The 24,394-nt window shown below is 35.8% G+C and overlaps 2 protein-coding genes across 2 annotated transcripts in view; one reads left to right on the top strand and one right to left on the bottom strand.

The window, feature by feature from the left end:
- The window catches only part of LOC139969971 (uncharacterized), a 480,181-nt gene extending 460,404 nt beyond the window's left edge, over positions 1–19,777 (top strand). Inside the window, exons 11-15 of the mRNA XM_071975453.1 lie at positions 9,147–9,191; positions 10,278–10,493; positions 13,496–13,585; positions 14,554–14,605; positions 15,943–19,777. Of these exons, the coding sequence (XP_071831554.1) occupies positions 9,147–9,191; positions 10,278–10,493; positions 13,496–13,585; positions 14,554–14,604 (402 nt within the window). The 3' untranslated portion in view covers position 14,605; positions 15,943–19,777. The remainder of the gene's footprint in view (positions 1–9,146; positions 9,192–10,277; positions 10,494–13,495; positions 13,586–14,553; positions 14,606–15,942) is intronic.
- LOC139969997 (uncharacterized) overlaps positions 1–24,394 on the bottom strand; it is a 310,518-nt gene that overhangs the window by 197,984 nt on the left and 88,140 nt on the right. The window lies entirely within an intron of this gene.

Raw genomic sequence — 24,394 nt, 5'->3', positions numbered from 1 at the left:
AACTATTGCTGATCTGCGCAAGCAATTCCTTGCTCGTTTCAGTCCAGGGACCTCTTCCTACGCTAAATCACAGGCATTTCATGCATTAACCTATACGCCAGGTGATACAGCTCAAGCTCATTTGGCCAAAATTTCAAAAGCTGCAGCACAATTAAGCTATGGCGAGGACCAAATAAGAGATAAATTGATCTCGACCCTGCCTTTGCAATGCCGCTCAGCAGTATTAATGTCTGCATCACCAAAAGCAACAATTGCAGATTTGGTCATGAAAATACAGTGCTATTTTGACTTACAAATCCAAAGTCAACCCCCAGCTTCTTCCGAACTATTTATGGCAATGCACGACAAAGCGTCTTCTGTTCAGACTCCTACTATTTCTGCATCTTCTGAGATACACGAGTTGTGTACCAAAATTCAGGAATTAGAGACCAAGTTTGATCAGTCACGTAGGTCAGATTCGCAAGACAATCCAAAAGATATGAGGCAAAGATATAGTTCTCGTGATTCTCGTGGTCCTAGGACAGGTCAGAATAATAACAGGAGAAGGTTACCATATTTTAATCCTTCAATCACATGTCATTACTGCCAAAATCGAGGTCATTTTGCACAATATTGTCAAATTCGCCTAAGCCATGAAATGGAGGCTAATGTAAAGAAAGTACCAACACAGAATTTTCAGTAGGGAGCACTTATGATTGCACTCATCATACAGTGACTCCAGACAAAGTACCAAGTAAGGGAAGATCGAAACGTAAAGCAAATAGTATTTGGAAGAATAGTAATATTCCTAGTTCTAGATATACAGGGAACGACCGTAATGTGGATATTCAACTGGACACACGTAATTTTGTAAGAGGTACTTTACATGATGGTAAAGGAATTTCATTGTTGTTTGATAGTGGAGCGACACGCTCTATCATTTCTTCTTCTACAGTGCAAAATTCAAAGTATTTATCCTCTATACAACCAGTCTCAGTAGATGTAGTAAACTTAAAGTTGGGTAATGGTCAGTTTATTCATGCGTATAGCACGATAACATTTCAGGTCAAAATTCAAGGTCATGAATTTCAGCTTTCTGCTTTAATTGCTGCAAACCTGACAGGTATTGACTTAATATTAGGTAGTCCAACTCTCAAGGAATTGAATGGATCTTTGGACTTTACCACAAATTGTTTTAGAATAAAACAAGCCAAAGTTTTCCTTAGGCCAGTGCAGAGATTTGTTATTTACCCAGGTCAGCAGAGATACATTACTGTACAGGGACGTCTTCCACTATATGCACGAAATGCAGATATGGTTATTAAACCGTTTCCTCTAATATCTCGTATGTGTCCTTCACGAATGTTAGTGAAAATGCATAAAGGTAGAACAAAGATTCTACTAAGGAACATGGGTAACCAGAAATTTTGTCTGCATCCTTCTCGCACAGTGGCTCATTTAGATTTAGCAGATATCATTACGGTCACAGAAGACATACCTACTGATTCTCTAGATTTTCTAAATGTCATGAGAGACATCGAAAAACCGTCTCTTTTTCGAACGAATTCTAACTCTAAAGAGAATCGTGATGAAATTACACGATATAATTTACATCGATATCCACATTTGACAGCCGATGATCCCCTGGTTTCCAAATCCGAACAGGAAATCATGAGAGAAAACATTAATTTGGAACAAAGTATTCTGAATGCTTCAGAAACAGAAAGCATTTATGAATTTCTAGACTCACATAGAGATGCATTTTCTCTTTATGGTGAATTATCTCACTGTCCAAATTATGAGGCTGATATTACGCTTACTAATGACGAGCCATTTTACATACGTCCCTATAGACTTTCAGATGAGGACAAAGTCATTGTCGCCAGTGAGCTTGACAAATTAGTGCGATTAGGAATCTTAGCGGTAGGACATCAGTCTTATACTTCACCGGTTTTCCTCATTCCAAAGAAGGGAACAAAAGACAAAAGGGTTGTCACAGATTTTCGCTACTTGAATAGTAGAATAAAACGTCTCAATCACCCATTTCCTTTACTGAATGAGACTATCCGTACCATAGGGTACTCTGGAGCCAAAATTTTGGGTGTTCTTGACTTAAAGTCTGCATTCTTCTGTCTGCCACTCAGTGTTCATGCACAACAATATACAGGTATTGCTTCATTTCATGGAGGAAAGCATTATTATTATAAACGCTTACCACAGGGATTGAATTTATCTCCAGCGATCTTTCAGTCGCAAATTAATGATATTTTGGCAACGATCCCAAATTCAAATAAGTTCTGTATTGCTCATCATGACGATATAATTGTGTACAGTGCAGACAAACAATCGCACAAACAACACCTAAAGGCAATTTTTAAGGTTTTAATGGACAACGGATTGAAAATCTCTCCGAAAAAGTGTAGCATTTTTCAAAATTCAGTCCGATATATGGGACATTTGCTCTCAATAACCCCAGAAGGTGAGGCTTGTATCCAACCTTTGCATGATAGATGTGCAGCGATTAGGAACACACCGAAACCACACAATGTTAAGTCAGTAAGACGATTTGTAGGTGCAGTTAATTATGTGGCTTCATTTTTCCCAAATATTCAAGCACTATTGAGACCATTACATCATTTGAGTCGTAAGAGAAAGGTATTTAAATGGACAGAGGAACATCAGTGTGCATTTCAAAGTATTAAAGAGTTGTTGTGTAATCCACCTATATTGCATATGCCACAGAAATATGGTCGTTTTGTATTATATAGCGACACATCACGAGTAGCAACAGGATCATACCTGACACAAAGAGTTAATGGCAAAGAGAATATTATTGCATATTACTCTAAGATATTACCACCAGCATGTCAGAGGTATAGTGTAACTGAATTAGAAATGATGGGTCTATTTATTAATGTGACAGCATTCAAACATTTATTGCAAAATGTAGAATTTGAGGCATATGTTGATCACTCAGCCATTGTTGAATTGTTTAAGTCAAAACAAGAACCAGCAACTTCACGTTTACGTAAACTTCTGTTCAAATTGTCAGAATTTACATTCAAGGTTGGTTATAAGAAAGGCTCAGAATTGGTTTTGGCAGATTATTTGTCTAGAGCACCACAGGAATTTCACTCTGAAATAGATCAGGTTGCTCAAGAGGTCAGTTCTTATGAGGATTTTTCAACTCTACCTAAGGAGACATTTAATCCAATCATGACAAGGTCAATGGCAAGGTCAATGGGAGTCAAAGTTCCAGATTTATTTCCGAATAAAGTCATTAAGGAGTCCAAGCAGGATTCCCCAGCCAAAGTATCAACAAATAGAGTTAAAAGGACATCCGTTCCTAAGGCAACACATTCTAATGAGCATGTTACACAGAGACCACAATCTGAGTCACAAAAGACGACTACACCAGTAATTTCTACTGATAAGAGAGAAACATATATTCAAAGGCCTATTATTACTATGCCGAGTGAAAATAGACATACATTTAGCCCTGACATGTTAGTTGTGCCAAATTTTACAAGTGTTTCTCAACCTACAGAGCCAAGATTAGTGGATCAGAATAGACATAGAGTGCAAGAGGTAATCAGAGAACCACCACCAGAATTATTTGTTCAGCCGAAGCCAGTCATAACAAACATTGATCATTTGGTTACAGGGCACATTCCAAAACAAAAGGAATTGAATAAAGTCATGAAGGCAATTCGAGGAAAGCTGATCAAAAACTATGATCTGCCGTTTGATGTAAAAGAGTTGCAAATTCAACAACAAACTTGTCCTTACTACAAACCAATTTATGATTTTCTTGCACATGACATTATTCCAGGTAATGTTAAGCATGCTAGAACTGTTCGTTCTCAAGCAGAGGATTATTTGTTATGTAATAGTTTGTTATTCAGGATATTTTTGCATGAGACTAATGATGCTAAGATGACTCTTCAGTTAGTCGTACCTGAGACTATGGTAGAACAGATAATATCTCGATATCACGATGACTTGTTAAGTAATCATCAGGGTGTAATGCGTACATATTTGACCATTAGACAGCATTTCTATCTGCGCAATATGTTTCAACGCATCAGTAATTATATTCAGGCATGTCTCCGTTGTCAAGAATTCCGTAAGAAACCAGACAAATTGAGACAATATCATGCTCGCATTCCTGATTCTTATCGTCCTTTTGACAGACTTAGTCTGGATTTCAAGACTATGCCCACAACGGCTACAGGATTTAAACATTTGATGGTTGTTTGTGATGAGATCACTAGATTTGTTGTATGTGTTTCTCTTAAGACTCTTGATGCTGAAACGATATGTGAAGCATTATTGCAGAGGGTAGTTACAACTTTTGGTCCACCGTCTTGTATCATAAGTGATGCGGCAGCTTCTCTTACAGGAAAATTAGTGGAGCTCTTAAGTAAAGCTTTGGGCATTGAACAAAAGTTCATCAGTGTAAACAATCATGGAAGCTTACAGGTTGAAAGACACATTCAGACTCTTTCAAATTTCCTCAAAGTGAACTTAAATCAGTTTGGTACGGATTGGGTACGATTTGTCCCAACATCAGCCTATGCATATAACACATTTTCCTCTCCTCAGTTAGGTAGCTATAGCCCATTTGAACTTGCATTTGGACGTAAGCCGCCAAATCTTACAAATTTATCATTCAATCCAATGGCAGGATTATCACAATCTCATGGAGAATATGCTGCATTGTTAAAGAAACGATTTGATCATTTGTCAAGGGTAATGTTAGTCTTGCAAAAGAAGCAACAAGATGCTCAAAATGTTAAGATAAGTGCAAAACTGGACAAAGGTGCAATTTATTCAACGGGTCAATTAGTGTATCTGTATAAGCCAACGTCTTCCTCCTTGACTGCGAACTCTCGCAAAATTGCTGCAGAATGGTGTGGACCATTAGTGATCCATCAAGTTTTGGATAGGACTCATTATTTGTTGGCCACTCTCAAAGGAGAAATTCTTAGTGATGTATTCAATTATAACAGGCTTAAACCATGTTTTGTAAGAGCATCTTCTGAAACTAAGAATATCACCAACATTCAGAAATTGCGTCAGGTCTTGAAAACAAAGGGTTCATCAAGTGAAAAGGTTGCACGAATGCGAAATGTTTTGAGTAGTAACACTTCTAATGCAGAAAATGTTAATGTCATGCAAGATGCACATATAGAGTTTCATGATGAGTTTGGTAACATTTTGCCAGGGGTAACGTCAGATCACATCATGTGTCTTGTAACTACTAAGCCAATGAATGTTGCATCATTTTTAGAGAATAGAGCACATAATGAAGGATTAGCAATTCCATATCCTTCCATTAAAGATAGCATATTAAGGCAAAAGAAAGTTTTTGCAAATGCTCCACAAGGAGACATGAAAGTCCAACGTGCTCGATACAAATTGGGTGAATTACAGGTTCTGGTCACCTATCAGACACCATGTTTTCCAACAGGCTTTAAGAGTCATGATTTTTGGTGGAATGTGGGAAAATATTCCAACACAGAGGAAATAATGAATTTTCTCCATGAAAAGGGATTGAACATTACAGGCAGTCCAGGCAGGATGTTGCAAACATTATATGGTTAATATGTATAACTGCATAATTGTTTAAGTTCAGATGAACAGGTGTTTTAACCCACAATTGTATGAATGGAATGCGTCATGGCATTTACCTGCATACCTATTAAGTGGGAAGTCATTGTACTGTATGGTGTAACAATATAAGCTTTATTGTTAAAAACGCCACCAAGTGACCTAGTTTCATCTTTTATAACAAATGTGTAATGAGTATACCTTTTTTTTTCTCCTTATGAATTCGTTCAAACGTTTACCCGGCAATTAGAACATATCCGGAATATTAGCAACATGGGTTTTCATATATTGAGAAATATTTTAAGGATATTTACATTGCATCATTTATGTTATATATTGAAGGCTATTTAGAGACAGCATTGGTGATTTGCAACTTTTGCTTACAGCAACAGTTATCGAAGCAAATGAAAGTATAGATCTTTTGAGGAACTTATGTATATATTTTCTTTTCCTCAAATATTCATTCAAAAGTTTAAAAGACAAGATGTTAAGTATAAATATGTTAATTTGAAGAAAGATTTGTTGATGTCATAGTCTATGGAGTCTCTTTTATGGTATCGAATATCTAGTACTTTGGTACTTTACTAGATCATTTCGGAGTGCATACCTAGGGTCACCATGCTATCGAGTCACATTTTCTGGATTTTCTTGAGGTGAATGTATATGATTCACAAGGTTTCAAAGCAGTTTTGAAACTATGCCTTCATTAAAGAGGAGGTACTTTGTAAATGAGTTTGTAATATTTTAAGGTTCTTTTTTTTAATATACAAATTTTTTATGGAATGCTAAGGTGTTCTATTCAGTTAAAAGATAACTAAGTCAAGTTTTCTCTGATCTCTCCCCAAATCACGGCATGATTTCACTTTTGATATGAATGTATTATTGATGTATGAAATGCATAAATGTATTTTGTAAGAGATACTGCATATTTTGCTGTGTCATGTAACTTTAAGATATCTTAATGATATTTTTTTTTTTTTAGATTACATCATACGATGTCATCAATATTGAAGAGGTACACACAAAAAATTTTCATGGAGATAGTGTCAATGTATATACCATATGATCATTTTAATATTCGTAACCAAGATGTTAACCTTTGAGATACATGAAGACCATTTGTTGAAGTCAATGAATATTAATGGATATGCTTACAGTACTCTACCTTCCTTGAGATAATGATAAGTTAAAGCAGTATGATGTTAAAATTTTGGAGTATCCAAAAATTTTAAAAGATTGAGGGGGATGTTATGAAATAGTGATGCCATCTCTTTGATGTTACCGAAACACTCCATCGAGACACCTTACAGGCCTCTTATGTATTTATCTAGGTCATGGATTCAGTTTTCCCACGAGAAGTTTTTAACTATCTTATTGAATCTTGGTACAGGGCCTTTTCCCAAAATAGATTCCATTATGTCTGTGGAACATTCGAGAAGGTTCTCTCACGTGGTATGGAAGTTTCCATAGAAAGGGGATGGACTTCCAAACTCCCAACCAATCAGGGCAGATCAGTGCCAGCGCACTTATTTTTATATCATTAAGCTAATACAGGATGGTCAGGTTATTGGCTGCCTACTGATTATGCGCAGAGGGATTTTATGGAAGTAAGGTTTAAAAGGAAAAGGAGGCCGAAAATTTATCACTCCGTCAGCAAAGTTTATCACTTGGTCAGCAAATTTATCACTCCGCCGAAAGTTGATCACTCCTAATTGTTTAATTGACGGAGTCAAGTCAAGTCAAATCATTGTAATTTAGTTTTATTTGTAAAGAGAATCGACAGAGAAGAAATTATACCGAATCATCAAATCAAATCCTATCTCGTCAAATTGTTTTTTGTGTGAAGTCATTGTTTTCTTCCGTTCGAGACATCTCCTGAAGAAGCATAAATACGGCATCAAGATATCCCAGTACCTTTCTATCGCGAGTCCCGATATAGTTTTACTATCGGAGGAGCCGGGCTCGACACAATATTACAAACGAATACTGGGTTTGTATAGTCACCATGCATGTAGAAGGTGGATGAGTTGACGTGATGAAGTATTTCTCTTGGAAAGCAGAAAAATAGCAGCTTGTGTTTCCAATGTGTTTAGACAGAGGGAGGGAGGATTCGTCGTACTAAATTATCCAAAATTGGTTATCCAAAATTGGATGAAGATGTATATTCCCCCCCCCCCCAATGGAAATCTATTAAACGCGATTAAACCGTCAAAAAAGTTTTAACTATTGTCATATACAGTGGCCATTTTCACCCGTATTGCCATCGTTGTTAATTAGGATTCGCTATACTGATACTATACAGAAAAACTAACAATATAGTAAGAAAAAAAGTAGGTATTTCGTGTTTCATGAAAAATTCATTCAGTTCTTTCAGAATAGAAAAATCATCATATAAATACGCACATCTTTAATCGTTTATTTTTTTTATTAATTATGCGACTCCCGTGCATGGGGACCGTATATGATTCATGTTCATTCTTAAGTCAAAACTATGCAGCGGAAAATGCACAATTAAATAAATATCTGTCAAATAATTTACAACACGAGACACCAAACCTGCTTCGAGTTCTTATTTTCTACAATGTGCGACAGTTTCAACTATCTTGATATCTCTTTATTAGCAAACCTACGTCAAACTTCTCGTTATTCCATCTCTTTATTCCATCTCTTTACCCCCTTTTCGCTACCTGCATGTTAATAAAAATGTGGAATCTCCGTCCTTCACCCAAGCATATATACAACATACACATCAGCATAATTTTCAAGTGTAGTTTAGGGTATACAGGTTCTGCCACTAGCCTGCTAGCTGACTTAACTTTTCTGGTCACATATAGGCCTATTTGATTTTTTCAACCAGAAGTAACCATTGATGTAATATATATATATTTTTCTAATTCATTTGCAGCAACAACATTAGTAACTACCATGATTAGTAAAATTATAATCATCTTAAAAATAAGGAGGCCCTTTTAAGAGTTTAAATTCCCATCAATTTGCGGTTACTTTAACGTAGGTTAAATATGCTTGGTGTCATTGAAGACGTTAGCCCATGTCTGCAAGTTTACTCATTTGGTTCTTTCCAATTGTGACGGAAACCGAAATTAGCAGTACATGAATTTGCTCCTAACGTGCAATTTTTTGTATCTGTAAAATGTGGAAACTGCGTTATAATTATTGTTAATGCTCCTCAAAATAAATATATAAGGTTCTGTGTTTTCAGTGATTTCGATGTACATGGAGGACTGGCTAAGGGAGAAAATGGAAAAAAAACGGAAAACACGAAAAAAAATGTTTATACTCTTTAGTTTAATCCGTTTTTAATCTTGTTAAAATAACATTGTCACAAGCCGTGCTCCTCTTAATAAATTTTAATTATCAAAAGATTCTGTATTTTAGCGCGCTTTATATCTAACCAGAGGACACCTGCAGGGTGAAAGGAGACTATTCGGAAATCTGCGAACATGAATAACAGGCAGATAGATATAGCGCACTTTAATTAGGATGTCCTTTGTTTTATTAAGTTATGTATGATTATTTGTTTCCCTTTCTTGCAGGGTTACACCGGACCTAGATCAATGGACCATTTTAACGATTTATTAGTAAGAATATCAACTATTTCGTTTTCAGTTTGTCCTTATACTAAGTTATATTCAATAAGCAAACAAAAGCTTGTCTTCGTGAGACAGCCTTACAGTTAGTCATAAACAACATTCATACGATAGGTCATCTATGGAGGACAGTTGACAACACAGCTCGTCAAATCTACAAGATCAACATAAATACAAATATATGTAAGCATGGAATTGTCTGATATCTCGTGTTAATTGCTGATAATTTACTATCTACTGTTCCTCCTTATGTGTATATAGCCACATTTCAGCCTGCGATTGTTGAGAAATGGAATGTTGTTATATCACCGGTCGCTTGCCTCTTGAATTGCAAACAAGTAGATGTTTGTATATTGCATATAACATCTAGCTAAGAATGACTACAAAAGTGAGCTAATACAAACAATGACAATTTTAATGATCTTATCACGGATCTTAATCTGTTCATCATGAGTTACTGTTCATATTCTTTGGCAATTATTCTTAACAGTATATTACCGGATAGCAAGAATAATGGTGTTATATTTCATAATTATATTTAGAGATGAGCTACTAGATAAAGGGAGCTAATTTATGCATGATAATACTAATTTCTGAGGGTCTAGCGATCAAGCGTAATCCGATGATGAAAATCGTATTGAATTCACTGCTGCTTGATTTAGTCTGGACTGTCTCTGAATTTCGTAATAACCTCAATATTTTATAATAAGAACTTGAAATTATCGAAATTGATAGAAGAAATAACTGTAACTGGTCAATCAACTTAAAGAGTATATATTGAGTGCTTTTCCTATACATATTCGATTAAGCTGATCCTACAATACTGCATTCATGGATATAGCATCCAATACCATTTGTCCTCGACAATGGTATGTTTTCCCCATTGGCAATGGTATGTTTTCCCCATTGACAATGGTATGTTTTTCCCATTGCGTTTTGGATTGCATCTGAGGAACTCACCTAATGATCTGTACATCCAGTCACTTACATTGATGAGCTTCGACATGCGGGACTATTAAGGAGCTGTATATTAAACTTAAACTAACAGTTTATTTTTTTTCTACTTCTCTTACACAGACCTCTGATGATGATGAGGATGATGATGGTGGTGGTGGTGGCGGTGATGATGATGATGATGATGATGATGATGATGATGATGATGATGGTGATGATGGTGGTGATGGCGAGGATGATGATGGTGATGGTGGTGGTGATGATGAGCAAGACGAACATACCGTTGACGTAACCACTAGTCATTACAACCAACCGACAGAAAGCGTGCCTACACCAGATGTGAGTAATGAGATGGGAAGAGTCCGCAAGGGGTGGAGGATATGTGGGAGTATTTCCCCTTTCCTTGAAATATGACAGTAGTCAAAATATGAGCAATAACTAGTCAGCATTTTAGTCTCAATATGTTATAGTTCGAGAAACTATGAGAGTCCGTAATGGGTGGGGAAATTGAGGGGGTATTTCCCCTCTCCTTGAAATATGAGCAATAACTAGTCAGCATTTAGTCTCAATATGTTATAGTCCAAAAAAAACCATGCAGCAACATTGTGGAGGCTCAGCTAACCAATTTATGAAATTTGTTTTTGTCCTTTGGCATATTTCTGAGCACTTTATCCATTTCATTATTTTTTTCCTTGCCTTATGCTCCTTCTTGGCAGACATAGTTTATTGCAGCGTGAGAGTTGTACACATTTGTTTTGATATAAAATGACATAAAGTTAATCAACAATGATAAAAGTTTGAAATAAATTTGAAAGCTTAAAGGACTATAATTGTGTTCTTGAATACTTAAACTTCAGAGCTGAGATTGTAGTGTCTTTAAACCAGGAGAAAAATTATATTGTGGTTTCATGTGTGCCTTCATCGTAACAAGGTATGAGCCAATGTTATCCTTTAAGGATCCCATGAAAAAGTTGTATTTGTATGACTTCTACAGATACTGTTCAGTGTTTGTTGAGCTTCACAAACATTAATACATTTATACTCACAATGACACCTTCTCGTGGAAGCAGGAGACTTGTCAATGTTACATTTCTTTAGCTACAGTAGTCGCAACGTTTCACATTTGAGCCCATTGACGTCAAATGACTTTGGCCTTAACTATATCAAGGGGTTTGTCCAACTCAGAGTGGGTAACCTACATGTTTCCGTCCTTAAGATAAAGTAGGTAAACGAATTTCATTGTTTCCTCCTGTTGACTTCAGATGATTCTTGACCTCTAATAAAATCAATAAGGTCCATGTGTAATATGGGCCATTAACAAGCCAAGTATAAGGGTTGCCAATGTTACAGTTTTAGAGAAATGGGTGTTGCAAGAAGGCAGTGCGCACACACAATGTAAAGCATATACACATAGCCATATATGTTTATATATACGGCTCTGCATATACATACTCACGCCATCATGAGTTCATAGGTTTGGATTGTCATTCGATCAACACTGTCCAGATATGTTTATGCAATAGATCATCGACCTTATTACCATAGATAAACTATGCTGCATTGCAAAATCAAAGAACCAACAGTATATGCACTTTGTAGTTTTCATTCATGCAAGAATAATAATAACTAATGATAATAACTAAGATTTATAATGCGCTAATTATAAACAAAATAGTTGTCAAAAGCGCCATACATATAAATATGATTAGAAAGAAAAGCAAACATGATAATGCAGCAATGCAACAATTACAAATCAAATTGAAAACTGTTTAGCATCATGACAGCAGAAAATGCTGAGGTATTTTGCTGCTAAACTTGGACTCGACTTGGACCTGTACGATGATGGCAGATGAGTAGTTAAGGTAATATGGAGTAGTCTGCCTTAACATTCCTAGTTACATTGCTACCACAAAGCTCCTAGAAGTAGCATACACAATACCAATATTTGATCAACTAATTATTTCACACACAAAATGGTTAATAAACACCATCCTCATTGATCCCCTGATCCACGTTAGCTTGCTTGAATACGTAATTCATAAAACCTACGCCAAAAATTATTTAATTTTTTCCTAGATACATTAATAAAATAAACTGGGGAGGAGTCTTCAGCCTTGGCAGAGGGAGGGGATCCCTTGTTTCGGAACCCGGTGGCTAGAGGGCTTGTGAGTCAAAACCCAGAAGAATATTCCTCCTATGGGGTACAGCCCAGTCACCGGGAACTATTTTTCTTTTTTCTTAGCGTAAGGATACATCACGGCAGGGTGGGTTTGCCAGGTCTGGAGCAACCTCTCATTTATATTTACTAAGTAGTTTTAATTATTCACTATAAACTTCCAAAATGTGTGCGTTGCTTGTGTTTCTTTCCATTATCGATTAACCAAACTTCTATGATCTGTTTTAATAATAAGAATATTCTAATTAACCTGCAGGAGCCGTGCCTTGCACAGCTCGATCTGGAGTGTTCATGCTGACCATGCATCCATGCATTGATAACTGAACAACAAACATATCTGTACGCGCGGTTTGTTAGTTTCTTTACATATGGCGTTCCATAAGATTGCCCAATTATGCAAACACAAGTTAGTCTCCCTGTGTCGCCCAACAATTAATTGCTCCCATTGACTTACACACTAAACTCGTCACTTTCCAAGGCCGATAGAGCATAGATAGAAGTTTTCAACTGACGTATCCTACCCACCATATGATAGCTAATGGCTTGGGCTATCACAGCACTTTCAACTTTTGCCACCATGACCGTTTAGATTTTGAGCTAGAAGAGCTCAACGTTTAGCATGGTGCTCCCCTAACTAATCTTCCCGCTCTCGCTGCGGAATCTCCTTGTTTTACACAAGATTTTCTAAAATACATTAAATTACCTTTCATCCTCCAGTAATTTATTCTGTCCTCTTTAACATCCAAGCATCAAAAAGAATGAAGACTCAACAAATGCAAAAAAAAAAAAAAATCAATTGGGTAGGTCACCTTAGGGTTATTTTCCACGATCAATCTTTTCTATATAACTTCTCTCATGAGAGACACAGAAATTGGTCTTCGAAGATATCCTGTCCTCAAAAGAGAATGTATGGGAGTCTCCACTCTGTTCATATGCATGCTGTACCTCTCGTTGCTACGACACCTTCTCCAACCCCAGATCTTACAAAACCTATTCATATTTGACTGTTAACAGGCAACATTCCTTTTTGTAAAACAGATTATCGGTAATTTACTTGGATAGTTAACTGGTTATTGAAATCCGAAGTGTTCTTGATCCCATCTATATGTTTTCTGTGGACGCCCATGGTTACAATTAATGTTTGGTTTCTTCCACTGTCACCTAGGCCTCTAGTGATGATGATGAGAGACAACCGACCTCTTATGTAACTACCAGTCATCACAACCAACCAGCAGAAAACAGGCCTACACCAGATGTGAGTAATGAGATATGTTGTGTGAACAGAGTTCAAATGTGATCACCAGAGATCAATAGAGAGATCAAATATAGTTAAATATAGTATTAAAGGAGTAAATAAGATCGTGAACTCTGTCCTAAAATATTGAGTTGGTTTTTGACCAGTTGTTTTCATTACGTAATTTTATAGTATGTTAAAGGCATTAAAGACTCGCCCAAACCACGTGCCGCGCTCTCAAAAAGTTAACTTTCCGTTGCTTGCAAATGACGTTTTCTTCTTGTCGCTACAAAATGCAGACAGTAATGAAACATGATTCCTTGTTATCTTTTATCTAGACCTGAGATGTCTACGCTGCTATGTACACTGTGTTGTGGGTATTGGCCGTAGCCATATGTATTGACTGTACACTAGTGTCTAATTACCGACGGTAGCAAGCTGTGTGTGTATTTTCTGGGATCGATGGTGGTGTTTAACACTTCTGTTACACCTCATGCGAAACTAAATCAGATTACCGGCATGAGACGTTTCTTTGTGCGCGAGTCTTCACACCCATTAAACTGTCTCAGACTGCCCAGTTTTATTAGTTTCTGGTATAGATGAGACTCTTAAATCCGTCTATCTGTAGTGAATTTAATGTTCTCACTAGTAACAACAGAGATCAATATGGGATCAATAATTCCCATCAATACATGACTTATTTCTAAATATTGAATGGCTCTAAATAATTTGTGATATTAAGAAAGTCATTCTTGTTACTAAAGCTGTTACTGTAAATAGAGGGCGTCTTGACGAGACTTATCAAGTCCTCTGTTTATACACAAAGCGATACATTCATCTTGATATGAATTGCTACCTGATTCTCTGGCGGAATGTTGTTACTAGTAATAGCTAATTGTTCTCTTCTGTTAAGGCAGTCGTAAATGACTTACCCTATCATTGATACTCATTACGTATTAAGATATGATTTTTTTTTCTATTTTGTGCAGGATGCAGCACAGAAGCGGACAAGGTCTAGGAAGAAATGCACAGTCTCGTGAGGTTAGTAAGGAATATCACAGCTGAATGAAACTCACTTATATAACCAAATGGTTTTTTTATGAGACTTAAGGTAACAAACACATACAAATAAGTAATTTAAAATGTGTATCTCTACTTCCTAACCGGTAACAAATGTATTCCTCAACTGAAACCAAAACGTATCAAAATAAATTTTGTGAGGAGAGATCAAATTTGGCATCTCAAAGTTGGTTAGTAAAAGGGGTGCATGGGGTGGGGGGGTATTTCTCATAAAGTAATTTACACTGAGCTCTGAATATTCAGGCAGGACTGAAACGTTAGGACGCATGATTGGTAAACTGATCAACATCTTCTATAAGCAGTGCTGACAAACATATCACTCAAGACAACTATCTCTGCATCTCACGGATTAGGACTGAATAGGAATATGGAAAAAAAAGAGAAATATCTCTCTGGGGTCAAACTTGTTTTAAACCTTAATTGGCTAGTTTGTTTTACATAATCTGACAGCAGATGAATCATATCAGTCTGTGTAGTAAATGATCCATAATATTATGTGAAGCAGGGATCTCTGTCAGTATGTGTAGCAGATGATGCCTGCTTATTTGTGTAGCAGGGATCTCTGTCAGTATGTGTAGCAGATGATGCCTGTTATTCTGTGTAGCAGGGATCTCTGTCAGTGTGTGTAGCAGGTGATGCCTGTTATTCTGTGTAGCAGGGATCTCTGTCAATCTGTGTAGCAGATGATGCCTGTTATTCTGTGTAGCAGGGATCTCTGTCATTATGTGTAGCAGGTGATGCATGTTATTCTGTGTAGCAGGGATCTCTGTCAATCTGTGTAACAGGTGATGCCTGTTATTCTGTGTAGCAGGGATCCCGTCAATCTGTGTAGCAGGTGATGCCTGTTCTTTCGTGTAGCAGGGATCTCTGTCAGTATATGTGGCAGGTGATACCTGCTATTATGTGTAGCAGTGATATATGTCAGTATGTGCAGCAGATGGTGCCTGTTATCCTGTGTAGCAGGGATCTCCTTCCATCTATGTAGCAGGTGATACCTGTTATTCTGTGTAACAGGTATCTATGTCAGTATGTGTAGCAGGTGATGCCTGTTATTCTGTGTAGCAAGGATGTCAGTCAGTCTGTGAAGCAGGTGATGCCTGTTATTCTATGTAGCAGGGATCTCCGTCAGTATGTATAGCAGGTGATGCCTGTTATTATGTGTAGCAGGCAGTACGCGTAGCAGGTGACATATGTTGTTTTATGTCATCCCTGCATTAACTGCAACAGTTCGTCGAGATGACAACACTTTTAAAACTGTAACATTTTGTTATCTTTCTATTGTTACATATTTGAACTAGAGTTATCGCCACGAGGACCAGCAGATGTCTAACGAGTACTCTTCCAGAGAGAGAGACAGACACACAGACAGACAGACAAACAGACAGACAGAGAGTTGGAGAGCGAGACAGCTGGGTGAAGAGAGAGAGGGGGGTGGAGAGAGAGAGAGCAGATAGTCTGACATTCTTCTCAGTAACGTCTCTGGAGATGCCGTATAGCAGTTTTATTTAGTTAATCGTCTTTTCCGTTCTGAATATTGATCATAGATTTTGCGAGTAGATATTAACTATTAACGTGTCTGGTTTTTTAGCTTCAAATAAAGTTAAAATAATCTTGAGAGGACTTAGCCTTTCTAATTCTGCTGAACTCATTATTTTCTATACACACGTGACATATGGAACGGATTCACTGCTGTTTGATAACATAGAGAATACGTAATCATGTTCTTTATCATACAGATTAAATTTCATTTGCGTAATTTCATAGTGAATTCAGGTAACGATCAGATTATGAATTTGCAATGATTAACTAAAGCTTAATAATATATCGAATGTATAAATCTTTGTTACTTTAAACGGATCAACTACTGATATTTAATATAGTGAATGTATAACCCCTTGTTACATGACACGGATGAACTGATGATATAGTTTGCTGCATTTACTCAGAATATACTCCTCAGTAAGAGTTCAACTGATGTTACGTTATGGTAATACCATTCTGATGTTACGTAATGGTATACCATACTGATGTTAGGTAATGGTAATAACCATACTGATGTTACGTCATGATAATAACCATACTGATGTTACGTCATGGTAATACCATACTGATGTTACGTGAAATTACTACCATACTGATTTTACGTAATGGTTATACCATTTTGATGTTACGTAATGGTAATACCATTTTGATGTAACGTAAGGGTAACACCATTCTGACGTTACGTAATGGTAATACTGTACTGATTTAACGTAATGATAGTACCATGCTGATGTTACGTCATGGTAATACCATACTGATGTTACGTAATGGTAACACCATACTGATGTTAGGTAATGGTAATAACCATACTGATGTTGCATAATGGTAATACCATACTGATGGTACGTAATGGTAATACCATACTGATGTTACGTGAAATTAATACCATACTGATTTTACTTAATGGTAATACCATATTGATGTTACGTAATGGTAACATTAAACACTTCTAAAATCAAAGGGAATATGTGTTATTCTTTTCTCAGTTCTTTAAAGCTTATAGCGATGAATGTATAGCCAAGCGTTAAACCACCCTTTACGCTACCACCAGATAATAGAAATGCCAAGTTTACCTAAGATTCAGGAAATTACAAGTTGACCCAAAGTACACCAATTTGTGGTCAAATAAAATGAATTTGACAATATTTTTTATTTTTTATTATGTATGAGTATTATTCAATTATTCATTCTGATTTCTTTACATATTCAACATCTATTATAGTTTCATATTTTGTTTTGTTTTTTGTAAGTTTGTTACACCATCTCGAGATCCTTTACTTTTCGTCTATGTCGTTCTTTTTCCAATTTTGTGTGAAAATACTTGATATGATATAGTTAGGGAATGTAATCCTGTTCAAGATGGACGGAATGCTACCCCTGCAGGTAGGAAAAAATGTGGGAGGAACCGAAAAATATATGAAAGTGGATAACATTTCATGCGGTAGTCATGAGTACGGACAGTTACCTTCAACGTTTGAAAGCAGAACAAATCAAGAAACAAAGCAGAAAAAATATGAGACGGCAGAGAGCTTGACCTCCGCCCAAGACCTGGGATCACCCTCCCCGGGAAAATCCAACTAATTTAGAGACCACCTGGTACCTGTACCCTGCGGAATGGTTTAGCTCGCAAGCACTCTGTCCACCTGATTCCTAATCTAAAAGGCTCCTCACCTAATAAAGTCAGGCTTGTCAAGGGGAACTTTGGTTTTTAATATCCTAATCGATGGGTCCCACCTAACTAACTAACAGTTAGCAAACCCATTTGTGATATGTTTATCTAACATTTTCAGCGTCCAAGACGGATCAGAATAATCAATTTGAAATTCGTGAACCTTGGGGTGGGGGGTGGGGGTGGGGATTGAAGTGTCTTCAGATCAATGTGTTATCAATTGTACATATCTTTTACAGAGAGTATACCAAATGTGACGATGGTTGTATAATCTACCAATGTAACTTCTCAGTGAAATGATTTAAAATACTATGTTTATTCTTGTCTTTCGCCAATTACAATTAAACTTATATGTATTTTTGTATTAACTTCGAAACCATTTAAATTTTTTTTTTTTTTTTACTCTTTGCATTTTTTCATAAAGTGATCTTATTGGAAATACATATACTGTGTTAGAGTCACTGTGTTCTCTATTATAGGTCAGCAATTGCATATTAATCTATGAGTGATCTGTTATATCGAAGTTTTGGTGTATATCGAACTTCGACTTTTCCAGTTAAAATGACGTCATTTATTTAGTTTTTTTTTCTCATTTAGCTTAAATATTTCCTAAAAATTTCCTGTAGTAGTTTTGTTACAAGTAATGACATTTTATGCATCATTTACATTCACTTACAGCTACTAATTTTATATTTGTTTTTGTAGGGGTGGTTTGTTCTTTTTTTTTGCCTTTGTTCATTGTTCATGGTTAATTCTGTAATCTATGGAATTTAAAGCCAACTGTAAATATAATATGTTGTATGGTTTATGATAACGTGTATATTACGTATTATAATGATCATTACATAACAATAATATTTTGGGCTAAATCAGTTAATTTAAAGGTAATGATCGGCTTTCTATTGTACTCTCCTTTATCGTATTACTACGCGAGCTAGACGTTTATATTCATGTATACTTTAGTTATGTATCTTACCTTAAATTACATTACATAAAAGACAATACAGTGACGTGTCTGTGACGTCATTCAATAATAATTCGAACAAGATAATGACAATCTGAACAGTTTGTGTACTGAAGCTTGAAATCAATGACCGTACTCCTATATGTGGTAGGTCTTGTAGTTTACCAATGGCTGAGACCAATAGTTGTTCAACAATCCAATGGAAACATTTGATCATAGGTTTTATAATGGCAAATTACTTCAGAATATTTTGCACATTGTAAGAATATTATGAAAATATCGTTATTTTGTTAATTCCACGTCATTGAGGTTTCTTATGTTTGGCTTTATTTGTCCAAGCTTTAAGACTTTTGCAAGCAAACGAACAGGTCCTATCATTTTATCACCTTATTGTGCACATATTATTGTAACTATTTCTGGGGTAATCTTCCACTAACAAATTGCTAAGAAAAGAACATTTAAAATTAACTCTAAATCGCCTTCATAAATATTTGTTGTCTTTGTATATATTATACCCGATATAACACATTGTTTATAAATGTTGCCTTAAATTTCGACTTTTCTATTGTTCTTCCTTTTTCTTTTGTCTTTTCCTGTTTTGCTTCTTATATCGTTTTTACCATTCGTGTGACAAAACAAAGGTAATTAGAGATCTGTTTGTTTAATGAACATAGGTAATGAGAGATAAGTTTGTTAAATGAACAAAGTTAATGAGAGATTTGTTTGTTTAATGAACATAGGTAATGTGAACGAATATAGTCGGTCAGCCATGCAGCTCGTATTCGATTAGCTGTTTCACGTGATTAACTTGGAAAGTCAATATCTGCTAATCGTTCTGTCATCCTACTAGAGAGTATTAACACGGACCTTAAACTATCTTTTGCTCTTTTCTTTGCAAAACACCTTACATTGTACGGTAGCTGCCATGCATTAAAACATGTCCTCGTTTTGTCAAAAACTAAATAAACCCATATCTAGTTGTTGCAGTTTGGTATCTTATAGTTGTACCGAATTATTACGTAACTTGCGACTACAATGACCATCAGAGATAAATTTGATTTGATCATTTTGTATTAATTTGTGTGTGTGTAATAAATCGTGTCGTGGTTAGAAAGGTACAACCGACACGTAGACCTACTGTGTCAGTACATCACGACATCAGAATAAATATTGTATATATTTTTGTCGAGTTTCAGACTTTCAGGAAGTTATCGAGTTGTTGCTTTGTAATAACCTTGACAACACGTCAAACATATGTAACTTTGTCGAGTTGATAAGTCACGCTAACCTGTAAAATCTTCAAATAAGGAATGTCAAATTGTCTTGTTGTTTTGTTTATTGTGACAATATACTTCTAACATGCAATATTTGACGCAATGTCAATTAATACGATAACATTATATCTTGAATAAATGGATGAATTTTCTAGTTGCTGCGTATCCAATGAAGCTAGGTAACACATGACTTGGAAATATGTCATAAACAACTACATGTGTTGACATGTCATATAACAAAACAATTACAAAATAATGAATGATCAAGATGCCGTGCTGTATCTTAACTTTTACAGCACTTCAAAACTACGTTAATTTAAGACTTACACTACATTTCACATTGACAATAAATATCAAATTTGTTTGCATGTCGTGTTATATACTAAAGCAGGAAGTCTAAAAAATAATAATAAAACTTCACATCAAAGATTCTGTTATCCGTTTCCTATCTTCGTCTGCTTTCTATATTCTCCTGCAGTGTTGGTTTTAGCACAGTTACTAACTTGAAGATATAATCTAAATATTTATAATGTCTACTAAATCTTTTTCCACAACTTGTATTTATCCTTTATGTTTCTGCTGTCGAATTGTAAAGTCTATACACAAACGTCAATCTATTTGTAGCCAAGTGTCTTCAATCTATTTACATGGACCAGGCCCCTGCAATTCTTACCTAAGTTGTATCCTCGGTAAATGTCTCATGAAAGTATAGATCCCAGATTGGAGGATGCTTAACATTTGCATTGCGTGGCCTATATACATACTTTTCATCAGTTGTCCGGACTGTTTGGCGTTCCATGTGAATGCAAGCACACATGACTATGTGATGTAACAATTGAGATGTCTATGGTCGTCTTCAACGTCACATTCAACCTGTAACCAGATGAATTTGTATATTTGTTATCTGAATTTGGAGGTTAATTACGACAAGTACGCAGGGAAAATATTTTAAATGAAGGCGAATCTAGCGACATCTAGTTTAGTCAGCTTCAAAGAAAAGGTAACGATTTTGAAAAAAAGTTCGTCCTACTGCAAGGCCGTGCCAAACAACATTTAAATTAATAATTAGCATAGTTTAGATCAGAGCCAACTTTGAGAGATATTTAACCACTGATAAATAGCATTTTGCTAGAAGGATCTCCCCTCCTCTGGTCATCATTTTGTTTTTAACATATCACGGATTTTAGCTAGCTTTTCACAAACAAAGATCTATTTTTATTTAGTGCAGTAAATGTTCTTTCAGAAGTTGTCTTTTGTATAGAATAAAATTTTTACCAATTTTACTTGACCTCATGTGACCTTCGACAGAAATATCGAGAAACTGGTGGATATTCCGCTGTCACCGCTGGACACACTAGCATATATGACGTCATGATCAATTGCTGGGGCGTATGGTATGCGTCATCACATATATCTTGGCAAGACTGGACTGGAGGGTGGAGAGGGGGCGTGGGATGAGGTTGTCGTGGATAGGTTACATTATTGAGGTTGTAATTAACTCACATGTGGCTTAATATCTTACCACGAAAATTGCCTTGCAAAAGTCAAATATAAATGACTATTTTGCCGGAATTTTTGTTTTCCAAGATGAGTATATTACGGAATACGACAGTCGATCCATTTCTAGAGTGAGGCAAGTACGGGATGGGTGTGGAAGGCTAATGTGACCGGAACGATAGTAAACCTGATCATGTATAGTTACGTATGGATGAAAATAATTTAACATTTAATGACACTTTAAGTAAAGCAGTTTTGTGTGTAAATTTGTAACTTCAATCTTTCCGACCAAGCCAGTGTAATGTTAACTCCTATTGTAATATTATCAATATATCTATCCATTTTAATGTGGCCGTACAACTGCCGATAAGAAATAAACTGATTGGACCAATAATACACGATAAAATAGATTTAGGTTATGTAACATACAAATCCAGTGCAATCTTTTACTTCTTTATTTACAAGCCTTTAATATGCATACATTATTACATCATTTGATGATATCTTAACTACCTGAACTTACTTTAGAATAGCCAAACTTTAATTTACTGTTTGTTTGAATTATGCCTTACAATGTTAACGAACAGTTTTTCTACGGTATTCCTGAAGCAAATAACAGATTCATCATGACTAACCCAAATAGGTGTTTTAAATATACAAAGAATAATCTACTTAGCCCAAAGCGAAAACGTTACAGACTAGCATCCAATTTAAAAAATACACTTATCAAAATGATCGCCGCACATTTCTCAATTCTCTTTAAATAAAGCGTACGGGCGCCCTCTTAACTAAAAAATTTTGCATCACACGGAGGACACAACTGTCTTCGGTTTATAACAAAGTTACCGTAAGATGAAGACTGTGGAGTACGGTCAGGATAATCAGAGTGAGGTTGTAGGATTATTTAGATCATCCATGTTTATTTGAGATTGGAAGTGCCGCTCTGACGTAAGTTAGTTGTTGATGTTCACAAGAATGAATATTCAAAGAACATAATGATATAGATATAAACATCAAGAGAAACAAAGGTGGAACCATAATAATGTACAGCTTACTACCGTAAAAGCTTTGTCCATTTATTAGGGGAAGATTTTGATCGTTTTTGTAACCGATTTCGTTTCACTTAGGTTGTGAATACAACTATACATTTACAGGCTAAATGTAGTTATAGCTAATACATTAGTTTGAATGATATAGTCATGCTATAGGAGCACAAAAACAAACTTGTGTTTATGTACCGAATTTAACACCAGGACGACGATAGAGATATTGCTCTTGATGTATATTTGGCATATCTGGATACAAACGATTATCCAGATTAAACGGTACATAATCTAGCATGTTAAACGTTAAATCTGAATTATCGGCCGAAAAACATGGATTAACAATGATAAACTCCGATCATCATCCAATTTTTCTGACAGAATAAAACTAGAATATATCATTAGTGGGTATTTTGCTTTTCCATACTAGTGTTTCAGGAATACATTCGACATGCGAGAAACATCCGATAAGATTAGCATAACAATACGAGTAAAATCACATTCTGAATGAGAAGAAAACCGCAGGTGGCTTTAGCTTTGTTTAGCATTCCAGGGATATATGTTCTGTTAGTCATACAATAAGATAGCTTGAAAAGGTTCGTTGCTCCTGCATAAAATCCAACATAAGCAATTGAACGTACGGGGACTGCTGGTGATAGTGTAACCATTTAGTTATATATGGTGATACACACCTGACGATGATCACACAGTCACAGTCCCGATGCAAGGGGACTGGGGCTGAGAGCGGATCAGTCGTTTGGTAGTTTGGTTTTCGTGCCCAGGTTCTTTCCTGGGTGACTTTTTCTTAAAAAGTACCATTTAGTTATATAATATTTACTTCAAAGGCATCAATAAGACACTGCAACCTTCTCATCGTGCTCTACATCCATGGAAATGTTTGTACAAAATTTCTCGTTGGATCAATATCCCAGCATTTTACCTTGTGAATATTTGGCAATGATTTTGTAATCCAAAGTGATGTATCATGAATTGAGGATCAATAGTTTTCAGAGACCTGCATCTTTTCGTGAGCTGAGAAAATGATTCCTTATGAAGGAGGATTTAATTTTTCGAGCGGACCACTTTGGTTTTATACCTGGATACACTTTAAACTATATAACATAACGATAATCCTTATCAGGCGATGAAATGTGTACGTAATTTTACCTTCCTGACTTCCCGAAAGTTTTTGGAGATTAACAGATAATGGATGTCAAAGTATTTTCCCGTTGACCTCACGTCATCTCATGTGAGTACACATTCCAATGAAAATCTTTGCTAATATTGATAATCTGGAATAGACGGTATTAGTTTAAAAACTAACAAGAGTTAACTTCTCCAAGACATAGGTTATTGTCACATCAACATCCAGAAACACTATTCAGAATAAATAACTTTAACTAGCCCATTATTTTTTTTTTTTAAAAAGAAGCAACTTTTAATGACCTTCATTATAATTATTTTTGATAAACATTTAAATTAAAATATCGGCTTAACAAGTAACAATCTAAATTTTGTTACGGTAAAAAATGATGTTTTGAACATCCTCCGATGATCAATCACGACCCAAGCCCAAAGTGAACAATTATAATAAAGTGAATTATGTAAGACAATAGTCATTCACTTTCTTAAAAGAGGCTGAATTAGTTAGTGCAGTCATTGTCTGTCATTTGTGCTGATTACACAGAAACCAAAACAAATACACATTGACCTGTGACTGATTCCTTTGCGTAATTAAAGTAAATTAGTCATCATTTCCAG

The sequence above is a fragment of the Apostichopus japonicus genome, chromosome 7, assembly GCF_037975245.1.
Source record: "Apostichopus japonicus isolate 1M-3 chromosome 7, ASM3797524v1, whole genome shotgun sequence".
Lineage (NCBI taxonomy): Eukaryota > Metazoa > Echinodermata > Holothuroidea > Aspidochirotida > Stichopodidae > Apostichopus > Apostichopus japonicus.
The sequence above is the reverse complement of the archived record's forward strand: the minus strand, read 5'-3'. Positions and strand labels throughout refer to the sequence as shown.